This window comes from Rhea pennata, chromosome 5 (genome assembly GCF_028389875.1).
Source record: "Rhea pennata isolate bPtePen1 chromosome 5, bPtePen1.pri, whole genome shotgun sequence".
Taxonomy (NCBI): domain Eukaryota; kingdom Metazoa; phylum Chordata; class Aves; order Rheiformes; family Rheidae; genus Rhea; species Rhea pennata.
Genome location: NC_084667.1, coordinates 18,828,041 through 18,849,365, shown reverse-complemented (window position 1 = coordinate 18,849,365; position 21,325 = coordinate 18,828,041). Strand labels below are relative to the sequence as shown.

At 37.0% G+C, this 21,325-nt stretch overlaps 1 protein-coding gene across 1 annotated transcript in view; it reads left to right on the top strand.

Annotated features, from left to right (window-relative positions):
- MYBPC3 (myosin binding protein C3) overlaps positions 1–17,031 on the top strand; it is a 64,833-nt gene extending 47,802 nt beyond the window's left edge. The window contains exons 28-35 of the mRNA XM_062576446.1: positions 4,497–4,692; positions 8,635–8,774; positions 9,439–9,598; positions 10,156–10,292; positions 12,889–13,075; positions 13,190–13,340; positions 15,231–15,273; positions 15,980–17,031. Of these exons, the coding sequence (XP_062432430.1) occupies positions 4,497–4,692; positions 8,635–8,774; positions 9,439–9,598; positions 10,156–10,292; positions 12,889–13,075; positions 13,190–13,305 (936 nt within the window). The 3' untranslated portion in view covers positions 13,306–13,340; positions 15,231–15,273; positions 15,980–17,031. The remainder of the gene's footprint in view (positions 1–4,496; positions 4,693–8,634; positions 8,775–9,438; positions 9,599–10,155; positions 10,293–12,888; positions 13,076–13,189; positions 13,341–15,230; positions 15,274–15,979) is intronic.
- The last annotated feature ends 4,294 nt before the right edge of the window (positions 17,032–21,325 follow it).

Below are 21,325 nucleotides of genomic sequence, written 5' to 3'. Positions count from 1 at the left end.
AACTTAACATTTACTCTGTCTTTGCCTTTTCTAGAACTATATACACAACTACAACTGTATAAGCAATTACAACGACTGCTCTTAAAATACCACATGCATTTCTTCAGATGCAGTGCTATTATCTCGATATAGTGCAAAAATGAGTGTATGAAAGGAAAAAGGTCTTCTGAGTGAGACAGAGGAACAGAAATTAGAAGCTACAAATTTGGGTTCTGATAGAGATTTCCTGTGTAATCATAGATAAATCATTTAATCTGTTCCTCATTTATAATTTGAAGAAACTAAAATTTCTCTGCTGTCCACAGTTGATGTTTATGAAAATGCAAGCAATGTTAGTAGTAAAGTGTTTTGAAATTTTCATGTGCAAGTTGCTGGACATAAGCAAAATATGTTTTAGCAAGAGACACATACAGGTATATGGTACCTATTTTTTTTTTTTGTTTGGGCAGTATCAGTACAAAAAAACATTATAAGCGCAAAACCTATGTAAAAAAAACATACATGTCTTCTGTCTTTTTTTTTTTTTTTTTTTTTTTTTTTTGCCAGGTTACATAAACAGTTGCTTTTGGACAGAGATATAGCTAATCATAAACACCTGCAAACCAATACACGGAGTACTGAATGCCCTGAATTGTATGTCTGCATTACTTTAACATAATCACATGCTTATTTTTTGATTTCATATTTCTTATCTCCAAAACTGTTGAAATGGACCCTTCGCTGAGGTCTAATCATATGCAAAATTGAACATTCTAGATATGGTATTTCTGAGTTAGTTTATGCCTTTAAAAACATTTTAACATTAAATAAACAGATATTTTCGCTGCTTTGATGTCTGAAGAAAATTCACACAAATAATGACAAGTTGTTTCACAAACAGAGGAACTAATAATGTTGGAGTTTTACATATTTGTGTCACATATCTCCTACATCATCATCTTCCCAGCACAATAACCGACCTCTTTTGCTTAGGACAGCCTCATTGCAAGAACTGCCAGTCCTCAGTTCACTGGGCCAGAGGAAGTACATGGGGTAACTAATCCTGAGCTTTACTTGCTCTGTTTGATCAGATGTTACCAAAAAAAATGAGTAAAGATCAAGTATTCCCTGACTTTTACTTAGTGAGGACACTAACTAAGCCAATCTTAGAGATTTCTAGTCCACTGTCAAGTTTGGCTGAAACAAATCAAATGATTCAAAAGCTGAGTGAACTGAGTGACAAACAAATCATGCAACTGTATAAACTCTGTCTCCTTAAAGGTAAATCTAAGAAAAAATGTTCGAAAGTACATCATCAACAAATTTTAGCCTGAAATCAAAACCAGAGGATTTTAGTTCAAGATATTTTTTAAAACATTAGCAAAATAAACTTGTAACTAGTATTGAATTGCAGCTATAGCTGCAATTTTTAATACAAGAAAAGCCAGAGTACCAAATATTGAGCATTTTTTAAAAAAGCAGAGCAAAAAGAACATGTCACTATATTTAAAAAAAAATGTAAAAGTCATTGAGCATTTCTAACAAAGGAAAAGGACTCTAAGTAGGTATGCCTGCAATCTTAAAATTACAAAAGGATAGAGGAGAAAATACATAAATACTACATTTACTATGAAGTACTGAGCCACATAACACAAGCAAGAAGAATATTATCTCACTAAAGCATAAATTAGTGTCTTCCACTATTTACAGTTTCTGTGCAACCCAGTCAAAATCACTTGTCCTCTATGCTCTCTGCCTTCTCATGTAACACTGACATTCTAATAAATACCTTGCCAAGGTATCTAAATCCCATTTGCAAATGTATTCAAATGTTTAGATGAAAATGTACTGAAAAAAGCATAGTAGTATATTATTATTAGTCCATATCTTTTTGTCTTGAGTGCCTATAACCACATGGGACATGCTGACAGGAGGAGAATCAACACATTCTTACTTCAAAAATAGCTACAATGGTACTTAATTAAAGGGAATTTATATGCTACCAGTGGAACAGATTCATGGTATTACTGAACTGCTCCTTGCCCATCATATATGCATGAATATAAAAATCCAAAAATTTCATTTAAATTTGTTCTTCCCTTGCAGTAAAAGTCTCTGGGGTTTCTCCGATGCGCTGCTCACTCATTCTGCCACTCACTGTTTGCTCTGGGATTATCTATTACACATTGTAGATATCCAGTCCTCTGGGATATCTATTAGGAACATGCTTTCTGTATGTTTAAGCTTTTCACAGTATAAAAGTATATGAAAACCAACACTGCAAACACTTGCAATCTTCTCAAATAACGGGTTATAATTAAAATATCTGATCAACCACACTAAAACATCAGCAACTGCAAAGCTTATTCTATAGTGAAGACATTTCTTGTGATGAAGTATAGAAAAAAGAGACTTTATAATGCTATAATTTCTTCTGCCAAATTTTACCAAGAAATTTAGGGCCAGATTTGTTATCCACTTTAAATTACTTCACCTTGCAAGCAATCTGATAAACCAGCCAAATATCTAGCTGTAAATGCCTTGAAAAATTAGAAATGTAAACTAGAAAGCTCTCTTCTATGTAGTTATAGTGTTGTTACGTGGGTTGTTTTTATTCTAAAAGCATTCTCCTAGCCACAATTAGCAAGCAGAATCTTCATGTCATTTTAAAATATAAAAGCATGCAGAAAATAGAGTAAATGATTTTGTCAAGATCAATAATCTGTTGTGGATTATTCATGGGATAAATTCATTTTAGCTTACTTGTTCAAGAACTTCTACTATAGCTTCCAGCTGAAGGAGGAAAACCACTTCTTTCTTCAACTGTTTTTTTAAGAGTGTTCCATGAAATGAGACAAGGCTGAAGGTAAACTTGAACTAGACAAAATAACTTTGTAGCTAGTATTTCAGAGCTACTGGCCTGAGGTGATTCTACTCCTTGTCAGGAAGCTGTAAGAAAATCAGTTACCAAATGGAGAAGATGGAAAATCCATGAAAATTTCTCATTCAAAGATCATTATCAACCTTGACATATCAGTTTGCATACAACATTTGATAATTCAGGAGACAGAGAATGAGTGTCTATTAAAGAACAGCATTTTTAGGTGGTTTAGAAGCTCCTTAAGTATAACTATGTCCACATCTCTATCAGACTCTTATTTAACAAATTTTTCTAATACTACAGAAAATTCAAATGATGCCATACAGACTTTCAGAGCAAACAGCAGACAAACCTGAAATAAAGTAGCAGCAAAACACAAAGGTTTATTTTTATTCCAGCTACCCTTAGGCACCTAAGTGAAGATCTGAGTATCCTAACCTCCCTATGTAGCCTAAGGAAAAAGATACAGACTTAACGGAATATGTTACAGATATGTGGTGAATTGAAGAGCCTGTTGGAGGTGCTTTCTTTTACAGCTTACTAGAGATGGAGAGCAACGTGTGTCCTAATTTCAGTGCCTCAGACTGCAGTTCCTAAGCCGATCTAACTGTTGGCTTGGATGGTCTCACTTTTGCTTCTTACCCATTTGTGTTACTTCCGGCATTCACCTAACCTTGTACTGTGCTGTTTCATCATGTTAATCTGACAGAAAATAATAAAAAAAAGTGAATTATTTTCTGCTAGATTAACTATAAACAAGGTTAATAAATATGATCTGGCCCACATCTGATTTCTTGGGGTTCTTCTTTTGGAGATGTACTGTGGAAGTGGTACTCAAAGTACTTCTGAGTAACATAATATTATCTACTACTTTTCATGGAAATGACTGACTTTGATGGTGACGTAAGCCACAGATATCTTACTGATTCCACAGTGTCATTTATCATAGGTGTGGTGACACTCTGTCTGTTTAGACTGACAGTCACCAAAGCACCTTTTGCAATGCAGAAAGAATTATACAGTAAGTTTTACATCATGAGACTTCAAGATATGACAAGAATTTTTTAAAAAATGTTGAAAATAACTATGATAGAGAATCAAATGTTTTAAGGAAGGCAGGAAAAGGAGACAAAAAATTAATAAACTCTTCACATATTAAAGACTTCTATCACATAAGAATAATCACATAGATTCAGATCAACTGTCCATGTAATGCAGATTCACATATGCCTGGGAAAGCACATAAGAGCATCATAAATATACTGTGATACTTGATTTCAGCTTTTGGTTGTCCATTTCTTTATCCTCTTTTAAAATTAATGACATTAAGTTACTTAACTTCCTTAATGAATCCCAAATTTTTCAGCAACTGTTCTTAATATGATTTCAGTCTTCTCTCTAACTAAACGGTGTCCTCACGGCATGGTGCCACCAAACTCCCAAGATGAGAGCAGATAGTTGTTTGCAAAAAAAACCAAAAAATAGAAACAGGAAAACACCTAGAGAGTCTACTATTGCAGCACTGCATATTAAATTATCCTTCCTAGATTTATAGAACACAGAAAGAAACAGAAAAGTAAGAAAATAAGATCTATTATAATCTAAAAAAAAAAAAAAATCCCTTTTTTCTCCCCAGGGTAAACCTAGACCCAAAGTCACTTGGATGAAAGATGGTCAAACGCTGAACTCCAAAGACGTGGGAATTCGGAACAGCAACACAGACACAATCCTCTTTATCAGAAAGGCAGAGCTTCATCATTCAGGAGTATATGAAGTCACTCTTCAAATAGAAAACATGACTGATAAAGTTGTAATAACAATTCAAATCATAGGTAAGAACTTGACAACATAAGCATATCATACAAAACAAAATAACATCCATACTGCTCTATCCAAAGATCCACCTACCCTAGAATCCTTTGATAATGCTAGATAGCAGATGACTAGGGTAAAAGTAAGAGAAGGGCCAGAATGTTAGGCTAGCTAGTTCCAACTTGAAATGATCTGTATCCCAGAGCCATCCTGAAGGAGAGATTTCATTAATTTTCAGCCAGAGTTCAATTTCTCCTCACAACAACTCTATGTAACATTCTAGACAATTTTTATTTATGTTTCCTTGCTCATTCACACTGCTACCCTGAATTTCCCCCAGTGTAGCAATACCCTCTTGGAGTAAGTATTTTTATACAAGTACAGTTTTTAGCATAACTCCTAAAGCTTCACAGTTAAAGATATAAATGCTGACTGTATTCTGTTTAAAGTTTTATAAGATAAAGTTAGCAGAATGGACATGCAGTGGTGCTAAGAGCAAACAAGAGACATAACAAATTGGATCAAATACATTTTAATTCCACCAGCTGTGTCTGTCCAAGAGAAGGGCTATAGTTCTGCAACAGCAGATTGCAACTGACACAAAATAATCCCAAGCGACAGGGATAAAGGGGAGTTGTACACCCTAGACAGCAAAATATCTTTCTAAAACTGGATAGTGATTCTAGATACACAGGATATTGCTAACAGCACAGTACCAAATATCTTCGGTTAACTGTTTAGTACTGCAGAAGGATGTATGCACACATGTGCACAAGTGGTCAAAGAGGTGTTTCATAAAAAAAAAAAAAAAAAAAAAAAAAAAGTCTGAAAAAAATGAGTAATCTTACCACACAGATTATTGTGTGTCAGACTTAGATGACAGGCATTCAACTTGTAACTGCTTGGCCATTTAATTCCTGATTGAGAACAGAAAAGGCTTGAAACACGCACAAATACTCTGCAACCGGGGCATCTATTTCGATTTTTGATTCTGTCACTCTTTTCATCAGAGCTGTTGCCTTTCATTTCTGTCAATAGCATGTTTTGCTCTCCAGATTTTGTATTCTCTTGGCAGGAGAGAAATATAGGTGATTCAGGCACTTTTTTATATTAATGGCAATGCTTTAGTTGCTGTAAACAGGCATGCACAGGCCAGCTGAATGGCTCAAAAGCCTATCCAGCTTTTACAGATAAAGTAAGTCAATCACTGACCCTTTGAGGAGTCTCAAGCTAGGCTAGTCAGCTAACTTTCCTTAACAGGTGTGTACTTGATGAGGGAATAACGCTTGTAGCTTCATGTCCTTATTCCTTTTGGAGCAGAGCAAGAATGCAGGCAATCAAGAGCTCTGCTGCTATGGGGGCCAGTACCTGTCTGTTTGAAGCAGGAGGTAAAACTTCTGCTACCACCACCTGCCTTTATTGCCAAAACATTTGCTGCAGTTCACACCAGAGATCTACAAAGTAGGTGTAGGTTTCCAGTTTCATCATGGAAATGCAGTAAATTTGAAGTACTTTAAAAAAGATCTTAGATAACGCAAATCTCTCCAATCTCTAAAAAACATGGTTCCTCTCAATTTTTTCCCCTGTAAGTGAATCAATAAATTATGTCTACCACTAGGCTCAAAGCAAACCTCAGTTCTGTATATATTTTTTTACTGTTCTGATTTATTGTTCTGATTACTTATTTAAAATAAATTACAGTAAATTTCAGTTTCTTTTTGAAAGATGGTAATTCACCCTTTATCTCTTCTTAACATTCAATAAAAGTTAGTACTACACAAAATTGCTCAGAAAAGTTGGTGCTGAGGGCAACAGAATATTACAAACTGCATTCAAACACAGTGTCCTACAGAGGAAAACAGTCTGCTAGATATATCACTAGGACTAGCTTTTCCTGCTCTCCCCTCAAATTGCTAGCTAGAGATGCATTGGTTAGTACTGAGAAAGGATCACTCCACTGTTCCACAAAGGAATTTTGAATGTATGTTCCTGCAGATTGCATTATCTCATAAAACTGTAAAGATCAAGACTATAAATATCAATTTAGATAATTTATCCATCCCCATCTTTTGTAAGATTGTCCTTTACTGTACTGTGTCCTTTAGCACACCCCTTTTCTATATTCTATCCATATCACCATGGATAGATCTGTCCTTTTTCTAGCTATCTCACCAGTGGGCAAGCTAAGAAGCACTGAGGGAAGGGGAAAAAGAGTCAGTATGGAAGACTAAATACAGCTTTAACCAAAAATATGTATTTTTCAGAACAATTTCACATACATATTAAAAAGCTGGGACAGAGAATCAATTAGTCCAAATGTTTTTTCAGACAGAGAAGCAGATTCTCACACTCACTAATGGTATTAATCTTGAAAGGATGATTTGGAAACATTTTCAGCACTCTGTAGCTGATTTGAGACATATCTCTAAAGCAGCACAGTCATAACCAGCAGTATCAAGTAATATAGATTCAAATATCCCAATATGAACTCCCTGTTTCTGTGGAAAACTTGATCAGCCTTCAGTGCCATCAATATTGTTTTGGTCCCATTAATCGGAATGAAAACGAAGTAAAAAGGCTTCATAGCACAGCTGATAGACAGCTATGCTTGGTGGTAACACATCTAGATTTCTTACCACCTTCTGAAAAAACAATGTCCAACAGACAAGGAGTACCTGTGGTGAAGTGCCTGGAGACAGCACAGTTCTTATGACATCTTACAGAGAGGTTAGCAGATTTCTCTCCTCAAAATAATACAAAGGCTGTCATAAGATTCTCTCCCCCCCCCTTTTTTTAATAAGCCTATAATAGCAGCATGCTAATCAGCTTGTGAGTCAGATTTCTTCTGTCCTGAAGTTTCTTATTTCAAGAATGAGTTTTATGCCACAAAGAAGAAATACTATTTCCATTTTCAGTTCAGCACTGTTGTCTGAAATGTTTCATCCTTTCTGCAAACCAAATCTGAACGGGGCAAACTAAATGATACTGAAGTATCAATAGCACTAGCCAGACTTCTGTCGTAGCACATTCTAAAACTTAACCAGAAGGTGGTCAAATTTTATCTTAAAAATGAGCGATAATCATGGCCTTCCTACTAGTTTCAAGTTCCTGCAAACTATTCTTGAGAAAGCTTCACTCTGCAGGATAAAATCTCTCTCCCTGCTAATTTTAAAATATGCACAACAATGATCTAGCATATGGATGTCAGAAAGGTAGAGATATCCATAGTGAAGAGAGTATTTTAAAGTATTTTCTAAAAAAAAACTTACTATTTGCTGTTGATTAAATAAGTCTACGCCTCTATGTATTATGACCTACTCTTAAACATGACTTGGTGAAATATAAGGAACTTAAGGCCTTTCACCTGGCTTTCAGCGATGACTCAGAAAATGACATTTAGGGGCTGGGCAAGACTTCCAGGTTTGTTTCTTCAAACAAGCTATAGCCCTGTTCCTTTTTAAGGCGATCTCAAATATATTTTCCTGGCAACAGTCACAAGTGAAGTGTTCATACCTTCCCAAATGGCTGGCCTTCCTTATCCAAGAGAAACACACCTCCAGTTGCGCCTGTTGTTGCTGTTTATCTTACTCTCTATGTACCTAAATGACTGAGAAATTGCACTGAGTAAAACTACTTGTAATATATCTGAAAGTTAATCACACTCACCCAAACACCTTAATTCTTATTTGATTTAAAGGAAGAGCTTGTCTGGTCCGTACATTAGTAATCCTACTGCGTTACCTTTTTCTCAGTAAGCTTCAGGCCTGCCAAAAGAGTATTAAGAAGAGTATTTGAAAATTTCCCAAATTTCCTATTTACAGGTTCAACTTCACACAAATGAAATGTATTTGCTATGGAACAATTAGAGATTGATATAAAGTTTTATTTTTCCCCTACATGGGAAGAAATGTCAAAGATCACAGATATTGAAGCAGAAGATATTTTTCATGTCTCCTCTGCAGACAAGCCTGGTCCACCTCAGAGTATAAAGCTTGTGGATGTGTGGGGATTTAATGCTGCCCTGGAGTGGAAAGCTCCACAAGATGATGGCAATGCACAGATCTCAGGCTACACAGTCCAGAAAGCTGACAAAAAGACAATGGTGAGAAATTGTGCTGTGTCAGTGATTCTGCATACATTTAAAACTACTACCTGCTCTGGAAACAGGAAGACTTAAGGAAAAAGAGTTAAATTCCCGACCCTCATTTATGTGCTCAAGGTGTCCTGTGGCATATAGAAGATAGATAACTATTTAAGAATAAGATCTAAAAAGAATCAAAAGGTTGAGTAGAACTATTTTTTGGCATTATGATAACTTTGGCAAGTGCAGGGAGAAACTGAAGGGGAGGGAGGCGGTGTTAGACTTGAATTCAGCTGCTGGGCACCCTAGGATATATACTGGGAACATGAATACTGAGAGTGGTACGTATGTCAGTCAGACTGCAAAACATCTCTTTCATGAAAGTCCCCATCAAGTAGTCATGTCCTGAGAATACACCCTGGATCAGGTTTCCCAGATATGAGTGGCGCTCAAATACAAAACATTTTTCTTCAAAATGCAAATATTCATATAACTATTATGCTAGTCTGAGAATAAATGTAAGAAAATAGAATAGCTGACCTTTACAGGAAGCAAAATAATGTTCACTTCACAAATTACTGTTAAACACTTGTCTTTCCCTTGTAGCAAGAAGGGTCTCCACACTGAACTAGCACCATGGCTGACCTTTCATAGCATCTTTCTAAACAGTACAGTCTTGTTACAGGAATGGTATACTGTTTTTGATCACTATCATCGCACAAACTGTGTAGTGTCAGACCTGATTATGGGAAATGAGTATTTTTTTCGAGTCTTCAGTGAAAATTTGTGTGGATTGAGTGAAACTGCTGCAACCACCAAAAATTCTGCTTATATTCAAAAAACAGGTAATATATATTCTTCAAAATAAAGGTCACAAAGGCCAATAAGTACTTCAGGTATTACATTAGTAAAGGGAAAATATAGCATTGCTAGATGAACCAGGAGAGACATTTTCACTACTTAGTAACTAGCACTTACTAAGTATTCATGAATTTTATTATGAAGACACCTTATCTAGGTAGACCTCCTGTACTAACAACTATGCATTTTCAAAAACTGTGAATCACAGACTCTTCCTAAACTGTATTATTTTAAGAAAATAATAAAACAGGGTGGTTATACTTACATTCTGGGGTTAAAACTTTAAGGTCTGTGGGGTCAAGGCTTCCTCTGCAGATGTACGGTTTTCGTATTTAATATAAACTGAAATCTCATGAATCTCAGGACTTTAACTAAAGCATTAAATATGAGATGTATTTTAAAGGAAGAGATCTGTTATATCACTAATGTCACAGCTTTCAGATTTCCCTAAATCACACGGGCAAATTAAAATAAGTAGGTTGTACACAACTGTGCAGAATTTAAAACACAATTCTTACTGTCTTCTTTCTTTGAATTGCAGGCACTACTTATAAGCCACCTAGTTACAAAGAACATGACTTCTCTGAACCTCCTAAATTCACACACCCTTTAGTAAACCGTTCTGTGATTGCAGGATACAACACCACACTCAGCTGTGCTGTACGAGGAATCCCTAAGGTACTCAAATACTATCGCAATAAGCCTAGATGCTACCTTAGAATTCATGCCACATTGATGAAATTACAGTGTAACACAACTATATTAAAAATAGTACATCTCCTCCAATCACTCCCTACCTCAGCCATAATTAATGCTTAACAATAATGTATAGTACTTGTTTGTGGTGGCTATGCACAGAACCAGAAGAGGGGAAAAATCCACAGGAACATTTTTTCTTCTTTTTCTTGGGTTACTTTTCAGCTGATCTCATTCCCCAAAGAGCTACACTAAGTAGATGGGGCAAGACAGGAAAGGAGACAGACAAAAGGACAGTTACTTGCTTATGCTACACTACCATTGAAAATGTGTACATATAACTTATTCCCTAAAGAAGGTTAAACATTATGCATCTTGTTACAATGTACATTCGACTCTCATCTTCCGGGAAAAGAGCAGCTAATGTAATATGCTGTACAGCTAACAATATAATACATTAGCAACAACAATTTTTCTCTTACGTCAATACAGTTACTTAACTTTTTAAGAGTCTAAGTTATATAGCAAAATTAGCTAGCATATGACCTGCTATTACGTGTGAGGTTTCGGGGGTGGGGGAGTGTCGAATCTCACTGGGATATTTTCTCACTCTAAATGTATTTTTGAACTCTCTTCAGAGAGTACAGAAAGATGTACTTTTGTAAGAGTCAGAAAAAAGCAGCAAAAACTGTATCAGCTAGGAGCTAAATTTAGATTTCTCAAAAAAAGGGAAATAGGCTCTTTGCAGTAATGGAATTTACCATATTATCACATAATCTTGTCATAATTTTAAATCAGTACCATCCCAAAAATTGCAGTATCTCTTTTCCTTCCCCTTCTGGCTATTATTTCCACCTTCTATCCCTTCTCCACAAAGCACAAGCCTTTGATAGCTAGACAGCAAAACATGTAAGGCAACTGTTTCAAGTTCAGATTAATTTAGGAAAACAAGGTAGTCTTAATGCAATCATTTGCTGCAGTTCACTGGATGAAGAAGGAGCTCCAAAAAATTCTCGAATATAAAAAGGAAGCATGTGCACATAAACAGCTGCAAAAGAACAAGAACAGGAACAGTACAGAAACACCAGCCAAGTATGGGCAAAATCCATCTTCCAGTAGCTGCTTCAGCTTAAATGCCTCATGAAATAGTAGTATTAGTAATGATGTTCCTTCTTGGTTAACTGACCTTTTTGTGCATCTCTACCTAAACACTGCATTCAGTTGCAATAGTTTTAAGTAAGATTCTTAAAAAAAAATGCATTTTACAGATGTTAAATACAGTTGTTGCACCTTTGAATGCCGGCAGGCCAGCTCTTCCTTCCATATTAATCCAAAATATATAAATAGTCTTCATTCTTCAGCACACCAAATACTCTTGAAGCAGCGCTTCCAAACATATTTCTGTAGTTGCATTGCTCAAATTAACCTTGGCAAAAAAATTCTATACATACTGCAAAACTCTGCAATAGGCTTTTTTTCTCAGACAGTAGTTGCTGTTTAGATTCCAGTTCTGAATGACCATAGACTATCAAGTCTATATGATCTAAATAGTATGAAAAAGTCACTGTTTCAGTAGAGCCAATATTCATTCCCTGGTAGCAGTGCTCATACACCCAGAAAGAGAAAGAAGCTATAGAAAAAGATGCAAAAATTTTTGAAGCAGGAAAAAATCCAGCTGATATCTTTAAAAACATCAGGTATGACAACTGGGATACACTGAATTGTGTATCGCAAGCCAAAGACACAGTGATTCAACAGATCTGAATGCACTTTATAAAACAATGCAGCAGTTTTATTGCTTCCTTATAGGTGGAGAAACAGAATGAGAAGCTGTTAAAACTGCAAGCAAAATAGATGACCCAAAGCTTCATCTTCTACTTTTTAAATCATAATTCTTTGCTATAGGTACTAATGAGCTTCAAAGGAACAACAACAGTACGCCCTAGATTTTTCATTTTCAAAATTTTGGTTATAAAAATAAAATAAAAGTTTTCAGAAGTTTACCAGATGTAAAACACATTGGCTTGAACTGCCACAGAGCCAACTATTTTGTTGCTTAACTGATGGCAACAGGAACTTTATTTTGAATACTTGAATTGCAGAAGAGGTACTGAATCATTTGGAAAACTCTTTCCCAGCCCAGCACGAGGCTTCCCAAGTTGACCATCCAACCTTCATGGCACTTTCTGACAATTTCATTATGCTAATCAGTGCAGTTTAATTCCCCTTCTATAAAATGGTACTTGAAACACCTAAATATATTTTAATTAGCACAGTGAAATAGCTCCTAAAGAAACAAATTTGTAGCTAATGCAGGGTTTAAAAACTTTGCAACAAGAAAGGTACGGAGCTACATGCTCTACCTGCTATTTGAAAGTTAAAGAAAATATTGAACACTTGAATTACTAGTTTCATGAGCTTCTATTTTGAACGTGGAGAGGTTCCTTGAAAAATTATTAACATTGCTATGTAATATATATTCCCTGCACCTTTGATAGCTAAATTAAAACAGTAAGATTAGCCATGAGTCTTTCATTTTCTAACTGCTATTTTAAAATTCTGTTTTTGTGTTCTTCAGCCAAAGATATTCTGGTACAAAAACAAAATGGATCTGTCTGGAGATGCCAAATATCGCATGTTCAGTAAACAGGGTGTGTTGACCCTGGAGATCCGGAAACCGACTCCATTTGATGGTGGTTTTTACACCTGTAAAGCTGTTAATGAGTGTGGTGAAGCTGAAATAGAGTGCAGACTGGATGTCAGAGGTAATCAGATGAATCTTACAGATAACATTAATTCTGCAATGAAAAAATGGTAATGAATTTCTCAAAAAGTAACAGCTTCCCTTTATCTAACACCAGCTTATTTGGTATACACAGAGTTTGTTAGAAGCCCAAGCAAGATTGTGTTTTTCATGCCAAACCATTATGACAGAATTGGGTTACTTGACAGAAATGCAGGACTGAAGATTGACAACTATTATGCTCGAAGTTAGTGATTCTAGAGAAGAAATTTAGCACTGGAATGGAGGTTCGTTTACAAACCCTACCCTGTGGATTATATAATTATCCTTTAAGCCATACTCTGTAATTGGAAGCTTAAAATTCCTAGAAATGACTCCAGAGTTATCAGCTGCAACAGCTGCTAGAAATATATAAAAGGTAGTGCATACTACACAACAAATAACTTTTGGGTGGACATTGATCATTTATTTTACTTGTCAAAAAGGCCAGGAAAAGAAGCTGTACATTTACAACACAGTAGGAAATATTCTGACTAAATAGGCCACAACTAACGTATCTATTTGATGACATAAACATGCATAGCACCACTGTAAACGCAGGTCAAAAGCCGAAAATCTGTGAAGGTGACCTGTGTAACAGCCACTGGCAGAAATCTGGCTTCCGAACATGGAGACTGAAGGTATTTCTACACAGTAGAGAGTTGAGATATTTTGCTCAGAGCTCACTCTGTACTGTACAGTATACAGTGCGCATGGCAGTGCTGGCCATCAATGCCTCTGTTTGGGTCCTGGAAGCAAGCACTACAGCTGTGTCCTACTGTGACGAACTTGGGCTAACAACGCTGAAATGCATGCAGCATCTTACCTAAGGCAGCTGTGCTACTTCCAGTTGAACAGTTAGTTACAGTATTTCTGTTCAATGCTGTACTGTGCAGTGTGAACATTGCTCAAAAGCTACAGTCAGAAAGACCTTTTCATGTGAACAGTTAATAAACAATCACACTACACTGGAACAAAAAACTGAAGATAAGGTACCATTCGTTCTGTAAATGAATGGAGATCAGGACAGCACACATACATAACCTGGTAATCAGAACAACAAAGCAACTGTATTTCATAGAACCATAGAATTAGTAAGGTTGGAAGGGACCTCTGCAGATCATCTAGTCCAACATCCCCGCTCAAGCAGGGTCACCTAGAGCATGTTAGACAGGCTTGCATCCAGGTGGGCCTTGAAGATCTCCAGAGAAGGAGACTCCACAACCTCTCTGGGCAACCTGTTCCAGGGCTCCGTCACTCTCACAGGGAAGAAATTCCCCCTCATGGTCAGGCAGAACTTCCTGTGCTTCAATTTCCACCCATTGCCTCTTGTCCTGTCACATGGGACAACTGAAAAGAGTTTGTCCCCGTCCCCTTGACACCCTCCCTTCAGGTCCTTGTACACATTGATAAGATCCCCCCTCAGTCTTCTCTTCCCCAGGCTGAAGAGGCCCAGCTCTCGCAGCCGTTCCTCATAAGGCAGGTGCTCCAGCTCTCTGATCACCTTCATAGCCCTACGCTGGACTCTCTCCAGTAGCTCCATGTCTCTCTTGCACTGTGAAGCCCAGGACTGGATGCAGTACACGAGATGAGGCCTCACCTGGGCTGTGTAGAGGGGCAGGATCACCTCCCCTGACCTGCTGGCAACACTCTTCCTAATGCACCCCAGGAGACCATTGACCTTCTTGGCCACAAGGGCACATTGCTGGCTCATAGTCGACTTGTCATCCACCAGCACTCCCAGGTCCTTCTCTGCAGAGCTGCTCTCCAGAAAGTCAGCCCCCAGCTTGTACTGGTGCCTATTTGTTGTGATTTCAAAGACAACACTATCTAAGATATGGTTAAAATCACCACAGGAGTAGAAAGAAGCTTCCTAGTGATTTCTCATGAGAAAGCCTCTCAACTAAAATTATAGTAGGCACACGAGTTTTAAATGTCAGAAACGCAGTTTAGCAACTGCAAATTAATATTATCATCTTCTAAGGCTTGCCTTAAGAATACTAAATCTCCCTAGAATTGTTACAGAGAAAAAACAAATACTACAAAACACCCATATTTCACCTTCAGTAGCAGGTCTCGCTCTTTTTAATTAGCTTCCTTAAATAACTGATTGTATCTTGTTTTTTTTCATCCACCAGCACCTCAGTAAAACTCTGAATTTCAGCACATCTGCAAGTCAAGGTATGAAGCAAAATGATTCAGCTGGACAAGTGCATTATGGGTGTTTGGTTAGATATAAGATGAAACAATGTTTAGTTATTTATGGAAGAGTTTATGGAATTTTGGTAATCTTGGAGGGGTGCGTGTTTTGGTTTGTTTTTGTTTTCTTTTGAAAAATTATACTAAGATCACATTCCTGCAAGGCACCTTTATTTGATATATATTGAAGTCAAGATTGATGTTCTCAGTCTTTAATAGGCTGTGCACAGTGTGGAAATCTGTGAGAATAATGTAATAATTTGTTGACTCTTTCCTTAGTTCACTACAAGCACTCCCCCTAGGATGCTCTTCGCTGTTTACTAACATAGAGCTAACTGGTATCATTAATCTGTGTGCATTATTTTAATCAAACAAACATACTTTAAACCATGCATCTATGCATCTTTAAATGATGCATCTAAAAGTGTAATGCAACTTCAGATTTTTATTAAACTGCTATAATAAACAAGTAGTTAATGTGTTTGATGATAAATCGTTCTCCCCATTCTCTGTCTCAGCATTGGGAATGGAACTTGAAGAAAAATAGAGATGAATGAAGGATAATTTCCATTACATTTAGAATCCTGCTCATCTTAAGTCATTTAATATTTGTGTACTGGGAGGAGGGGGTATAGTATAGTATCCTACTCAGTTTTTTTCCTCAGACAATATTTCCCTCTTCCCATAGGTTTCTTCTAGTTACACAGCCCCAGTCTCCAGGTGAAGAAATCCAGAGAAAGCAAGATAAAAAAATTTCTCCCCATTATATACACAGAACATGTCTGAAAAAAACAAACATAACACTTACACATGAAATTAATCCATTCCTAAGGGTGAACATTAGTCCTCAAATTGTGCAGTTCCATTTTCTTTTCTCAATATTCTGAGATTGTTCATCAAAGCGGCTCAGAAATAGTGAAATACTAACAAATAATTTTTAATACTCTTTCAACTTTCATTATACTGATCTCTGCACAACAGAAAGTAACTTTCACTCCTGCTCTTATTGCTAATGGTTGATATACTCACTTCCATGCTCTTGAGCAAATCTTTGTAGATCCATGTCCGAAACACACCATTCAACAATTTCTGGCTTAAACTATTATTCCACCTTATATAGAAAATAGTTTATTTGATAATAACTTACTATGGTTTTTCTAGTTATTTTTTTAAAGACACCAGCATAAGGATACAGATATTAGATGTTTCTGCTACTGATTATAGCTATCACATAATAATGTACAGAGATAATATTGAACATCACATGAAGCAATGTAAGATGTAGCAAGGAAGATAACTTGCACATAAATAAAAATTTCTAAATAAAAACCTTATTACTGTAATCTAATATCATGAAAAGCTATAAAAAAAAATCTATGAACAGTTACATATTTTTCCAGGTAATTAAGTCCAGTGAAAGTACAGAGTTTCTGGCTTCTAACCTCATAGTTTGAATAGGGATTTGTTTGGATTTTTTGACCTGCAGTAGTAGTCATTAGTTTCTGGATGGAAGTTGCTTTTTCATGAAACCACAGTACAACAGAAGGTCGGAAGACAAAATTAACTCAAGAATCATTGCTTTTTGGAAGAATAAGCACAAACAAACTGAAGTAATACTCCAGACTTCCAACTATTCTCCTGCCTCCAATGGGCTAATTAAGATGGGAAAGCGTGTCTGACAGCATGTTAATTGTACTAAACAAGCAAAGAAATCTTCACAATAAAAACATTTAGCAATGAGATGTGTATTTTTATTATTTTATTATGGTATCAGAACACCAAAGGATACCCCTCTCATAGTCAAATTATGCAAGGTGAACATTTGTCTGCTATAGATTGTTATTATTCCAAGAATAAAAAAAAGGAGGAATGAAAATATGGAAACAAGTTTATTTTCTTTTCTTTTTTTTTTCTAGGCAACATTGTATTATTTTAAAATCAAGGTATATACCACAGGTAAAGTCAGAGACACGTTCTACATCACAAAGAACCTATTGACAGAATGTTAAGTGGTATTAGAGGATCATCCTAGCATTTGCATGACAGTGTCTACAGAAAAGCAGAGACTGAATTGCAAGAGTTTAGATTATGAAGGACAGTTTATCCTAAAGAGAGTTAGGTGCTTATATTAATTAGTTATCTAGTCAGTTATAGTATATAGTTATATAGTTTATATATATATTAGTTAGGTGCTTATATACACATACTTACTCTTACAGAAATGTGTTTCATGAAGAGAGTATACTTTCATGCTTTAATACGACACAATACTGGAAGAGCTCACAAAGGTAAATAAAGAGTCCTTAAGAAAATAGTGGTATTTTCCACTCAGTTCTTAGCTGTTCAACATGAATATGACTATTTTTGTGAAGAGCAGTATCTTCAAAACTGTGTATTTTTTTCCTCCTCAGCTGTTGGAAGTATTGCAAATTAATGGTTTCACTAAATGTTAGTTCATGTTTTCATGAAATCTGATTGGTCAAGTAGCCTTCAAGTATAAAATTTCACTGCTTTTTATATCTGTAAAAGCACCAAAATTTTATGTATTATATTTTATGTATATTTTTATATATATATATATACATGTATGTGTGTGTGTATATATACACACACACACATAAATACACACATATGCATATATATGCATATAAACAAAATAAATTTTCAGTGCTCACAAGTCTACTTTCTACTGCTTCGAAGACTTTGAACTAGTAACAAAGAATGGTCTCCAGAAAATTGGCTAAGGTGCTACTTTTGAAAGTATACTTACTGTAGTATAGTTCCAAAAAGTTAGAACATAACTCTATGGGGTCTTCTAGCTAAGATAATTCTGTGCTTCTACATGAAAAACAGGAATTAGTTTTAACTTGAAAAACTTTCAAATGACAAAGAGCAAACGAAATCCAAACCTGAACTGTTATAATAAAGCAGCACTCTCTATTTAGGTTTTTAAAAAATATTTCTAAAAATCTGATCTCTAAAAATTCAAAATACCATCCACTCCTTACACACTGAAAAATGGAGAAAGCTTTATGTTTGTTCAAACCATACACAGGAAGGCTGTACTGCGTGACTACCTATGACCCTCAATGTGGGGTGCCTGTATGGCCTGTTAGCAAAATGGCAGGGATGGCAACGTGTGTTAAGAGAGGAATGTAAGTTCAAAGAGTGTCTGTGAATGGGACACTTGCAACTGTCAGGGACGGCATTTCCTCAAATTGAGAAAGCTGAGGGAGAAGATGGTTGTCAGTGAGATTAAACAGTAAGCAAGGAATTACAGCGAGACCTTTGAAATAATGAAGGAGTCATCTTGAGAAGAACTATAAGAATAGCAAGAATATTTCTAACAGTGGACAGAGAGAATAAACCATTGCCTCTGTCTAGGCCTGTCAGAGCCGCATCAAACACAGTGAGCAGCCGGCATGCAACTAGCGGGCTGTCAGTATGGGGTGCAACAAGCAGAGACCCACCCGGAGTGTGTGCAGCAAACAGTATATATTACGTAGTCTACCCTGTAATGTATCACAGTTTGTAGCAAGCAAGGAAGAGCTAGAGCAATCTCATCCCCAGCAGAAGGCATGGGTAAGCAGAGGAACCTGCACACCCAGAAGATGGAGTGTGTTTGTAACCTATATGGCCTGTGTGCACATAACTGTTGAGGAGGGGTGGGAAATTATTTATAGAAAGGTACAGAAACTTGTAGATGTTTATTAATGTTTTGTAGGTGTCCAGTATTGTGTGTTCCATTGCTGACACTGATTAATATAGGTATAGTTCACTGATTGCCCATTAATTCCATGTCATAAATAAATCACTTCAACTCTAATCTGATGAAAATACATAAACTTAGCAGCTTTTCTCTGTGACACCAAAACCTAACGGGCTAAGAAGAATGGAATAAACTCACAATTTTTTTTCCATCACACACAAAAGGCTACTTGGTAAATGATGATTTGGACTAATCTTTTTCATGTCTAGGATCTCCTTTGCTGTAAAATTAGATTAGATTTGTAGCGTTAGAAGCGTAAAGGAAAACATTCCTCCGTTTTGCAAATGTGCAAGGTAAAATTAATAGTAAAAATATTATTAACATTTGAATAGCTCATAAAATTTAAAAACTCTTATCTACTTACCTTCTCCTGTAGGATACTTTTAATATGTTAAGTATCTAACACAACTGCCTGCAACTACTATCAAAAACCACAGTCCCATTACACTAGTCCGATTATAAAAGCCCTTTTGGTCGTTTTCCCAAGACATAAACTCCATTATTGCTCAAACAGAAGATCCTTCCACCTTAAAAGCATATGTAATTTAGACAAACATAACAATATATCACCTCTTCAGACCTATCATCCAAAACTAAGTTGTTAAAAGGAGGAAAGTGATACTTCTAAGACAGCAATAGAAGCACAATAGAATTTGTCTTGTCAACGTAAGAAGACAATGTCAACAACAGTAAGGAAGAGAACTCAAGAGTTAAAGAAGGAAGAGCTAACAGCACTTGCACTTCCTTTAAGAACATTATTTCTTAAACTTCTATTCTTGTGAATACAGATGGGTGCTTTTAGAAGCAAAATTATCAACCACGCATGAAGAACAGTAGTCCAAGTTTTCTCCATTTTCTACAACAGCAAAGCAGTTTAAGATGTTTGCTTGAAGTACCCTGAGATATTAATCTGAAATTCTACGTGAATGAATCATAACATTAGTGTTTTCCTTTCTGAATTATCTGCAGGGCCAAATTAGGATAAAGGAGAAAGTTACTTGCAGTGGAAGGCACTACATCTTTCCTCTCAAATACTATCAAAATGGATTACGTTTTTCTTTTGGACTTACTAATAGTTCACTAAGATTTCTGTCCAGTGGGAACTGAAACTGACTTTTACTTTTGATGCTACCACAATTCCAATGTAAAATTAATTCAAAATTAATGTCTGCTGCCCAGTTCAGCGTAGGCATCCCTCCTTTGAAGAAATTACTACAAGCTATATACCAGAAACAGAGATATATTTAGGTAATTAGGATTAAAGTAAGACTCAGCTATTTCATCCTGTATTTCAGCATTACCCTCCAAATGGTATAAGGAAACAGTTTACTTGCTCCTGACAAAGGGAAGTTTTACTTAATGATCTCAATAAAAAAGCATAGGAGGCAATAAAATTGACAAATGCAAGGAAACCTTACCAGAACTTTCTTTACTCTCCTCAGTACTTGAGACTGCCTATTGCCCAAATCCTGCCCATCATTCTACAAGAGAAAAATAACAGCAAACTGAGTTAGTGGTTAACAACACTTCATCACAGTAAAATAATAAAGTATATGAAATCCAGAAGAACAACTCTGAAGTCTAAGTGTAACTAAGGTTAAAAAAAAGAAAAAGAAAAAAAAAAAGTAGTTCTAAAATCGAGGACATATCCAGAGATAAAGGATTGTCTCTTCCAAGCCTCCATGAGCTGTTTTCCCACAAGCTGATCTGCTTTCTTGTAAAGCAGTGCCCATGTCCTATCTAAGAGGTACAAAACCCAGCCCTCCTTCAGGCCATTCCCAGGCTTTACTTCAGGGCAGGGACCTATTTTTTGACCCCCAACGCCAGCACCTGACCGTAGGGCAGCGCCATCAGCAGGAAGCGAGCGGGCTTTAGCACTGCCCCATCCCCAGCGGACGCACCGCGGAGCCGAAAGTCTCCTCAGCGCCAAAGGTCGGAGGGCCGGATCCCGCCCGGCCGCCCGCCGGGGCAGCCCCCGAGCAGCACGCCGGGACGGGCAGGCGGCCACGCCCGGGGCGCGGCCCGGCGCAGCCGCGCCCTGACCCGCGGGCGAGGCACCCCAGGGCCGCGTACCCGGCACGCGGCGCCACCTGCCGCGGCGCGCGGCGGCCGTTGGGGCGTGCCCAACGGTCCCGGGGCTCGGGTGACGCTTGCCGGGCTTCGTCCCGTTCCCGTGGCGGTGTAGCTCAGCGGGATTACGCAGGAGTAGCCGCCACAAGTTGTGTGCCGATTCGCGGACAGTGCCCATGGAAATACTCTGCGACA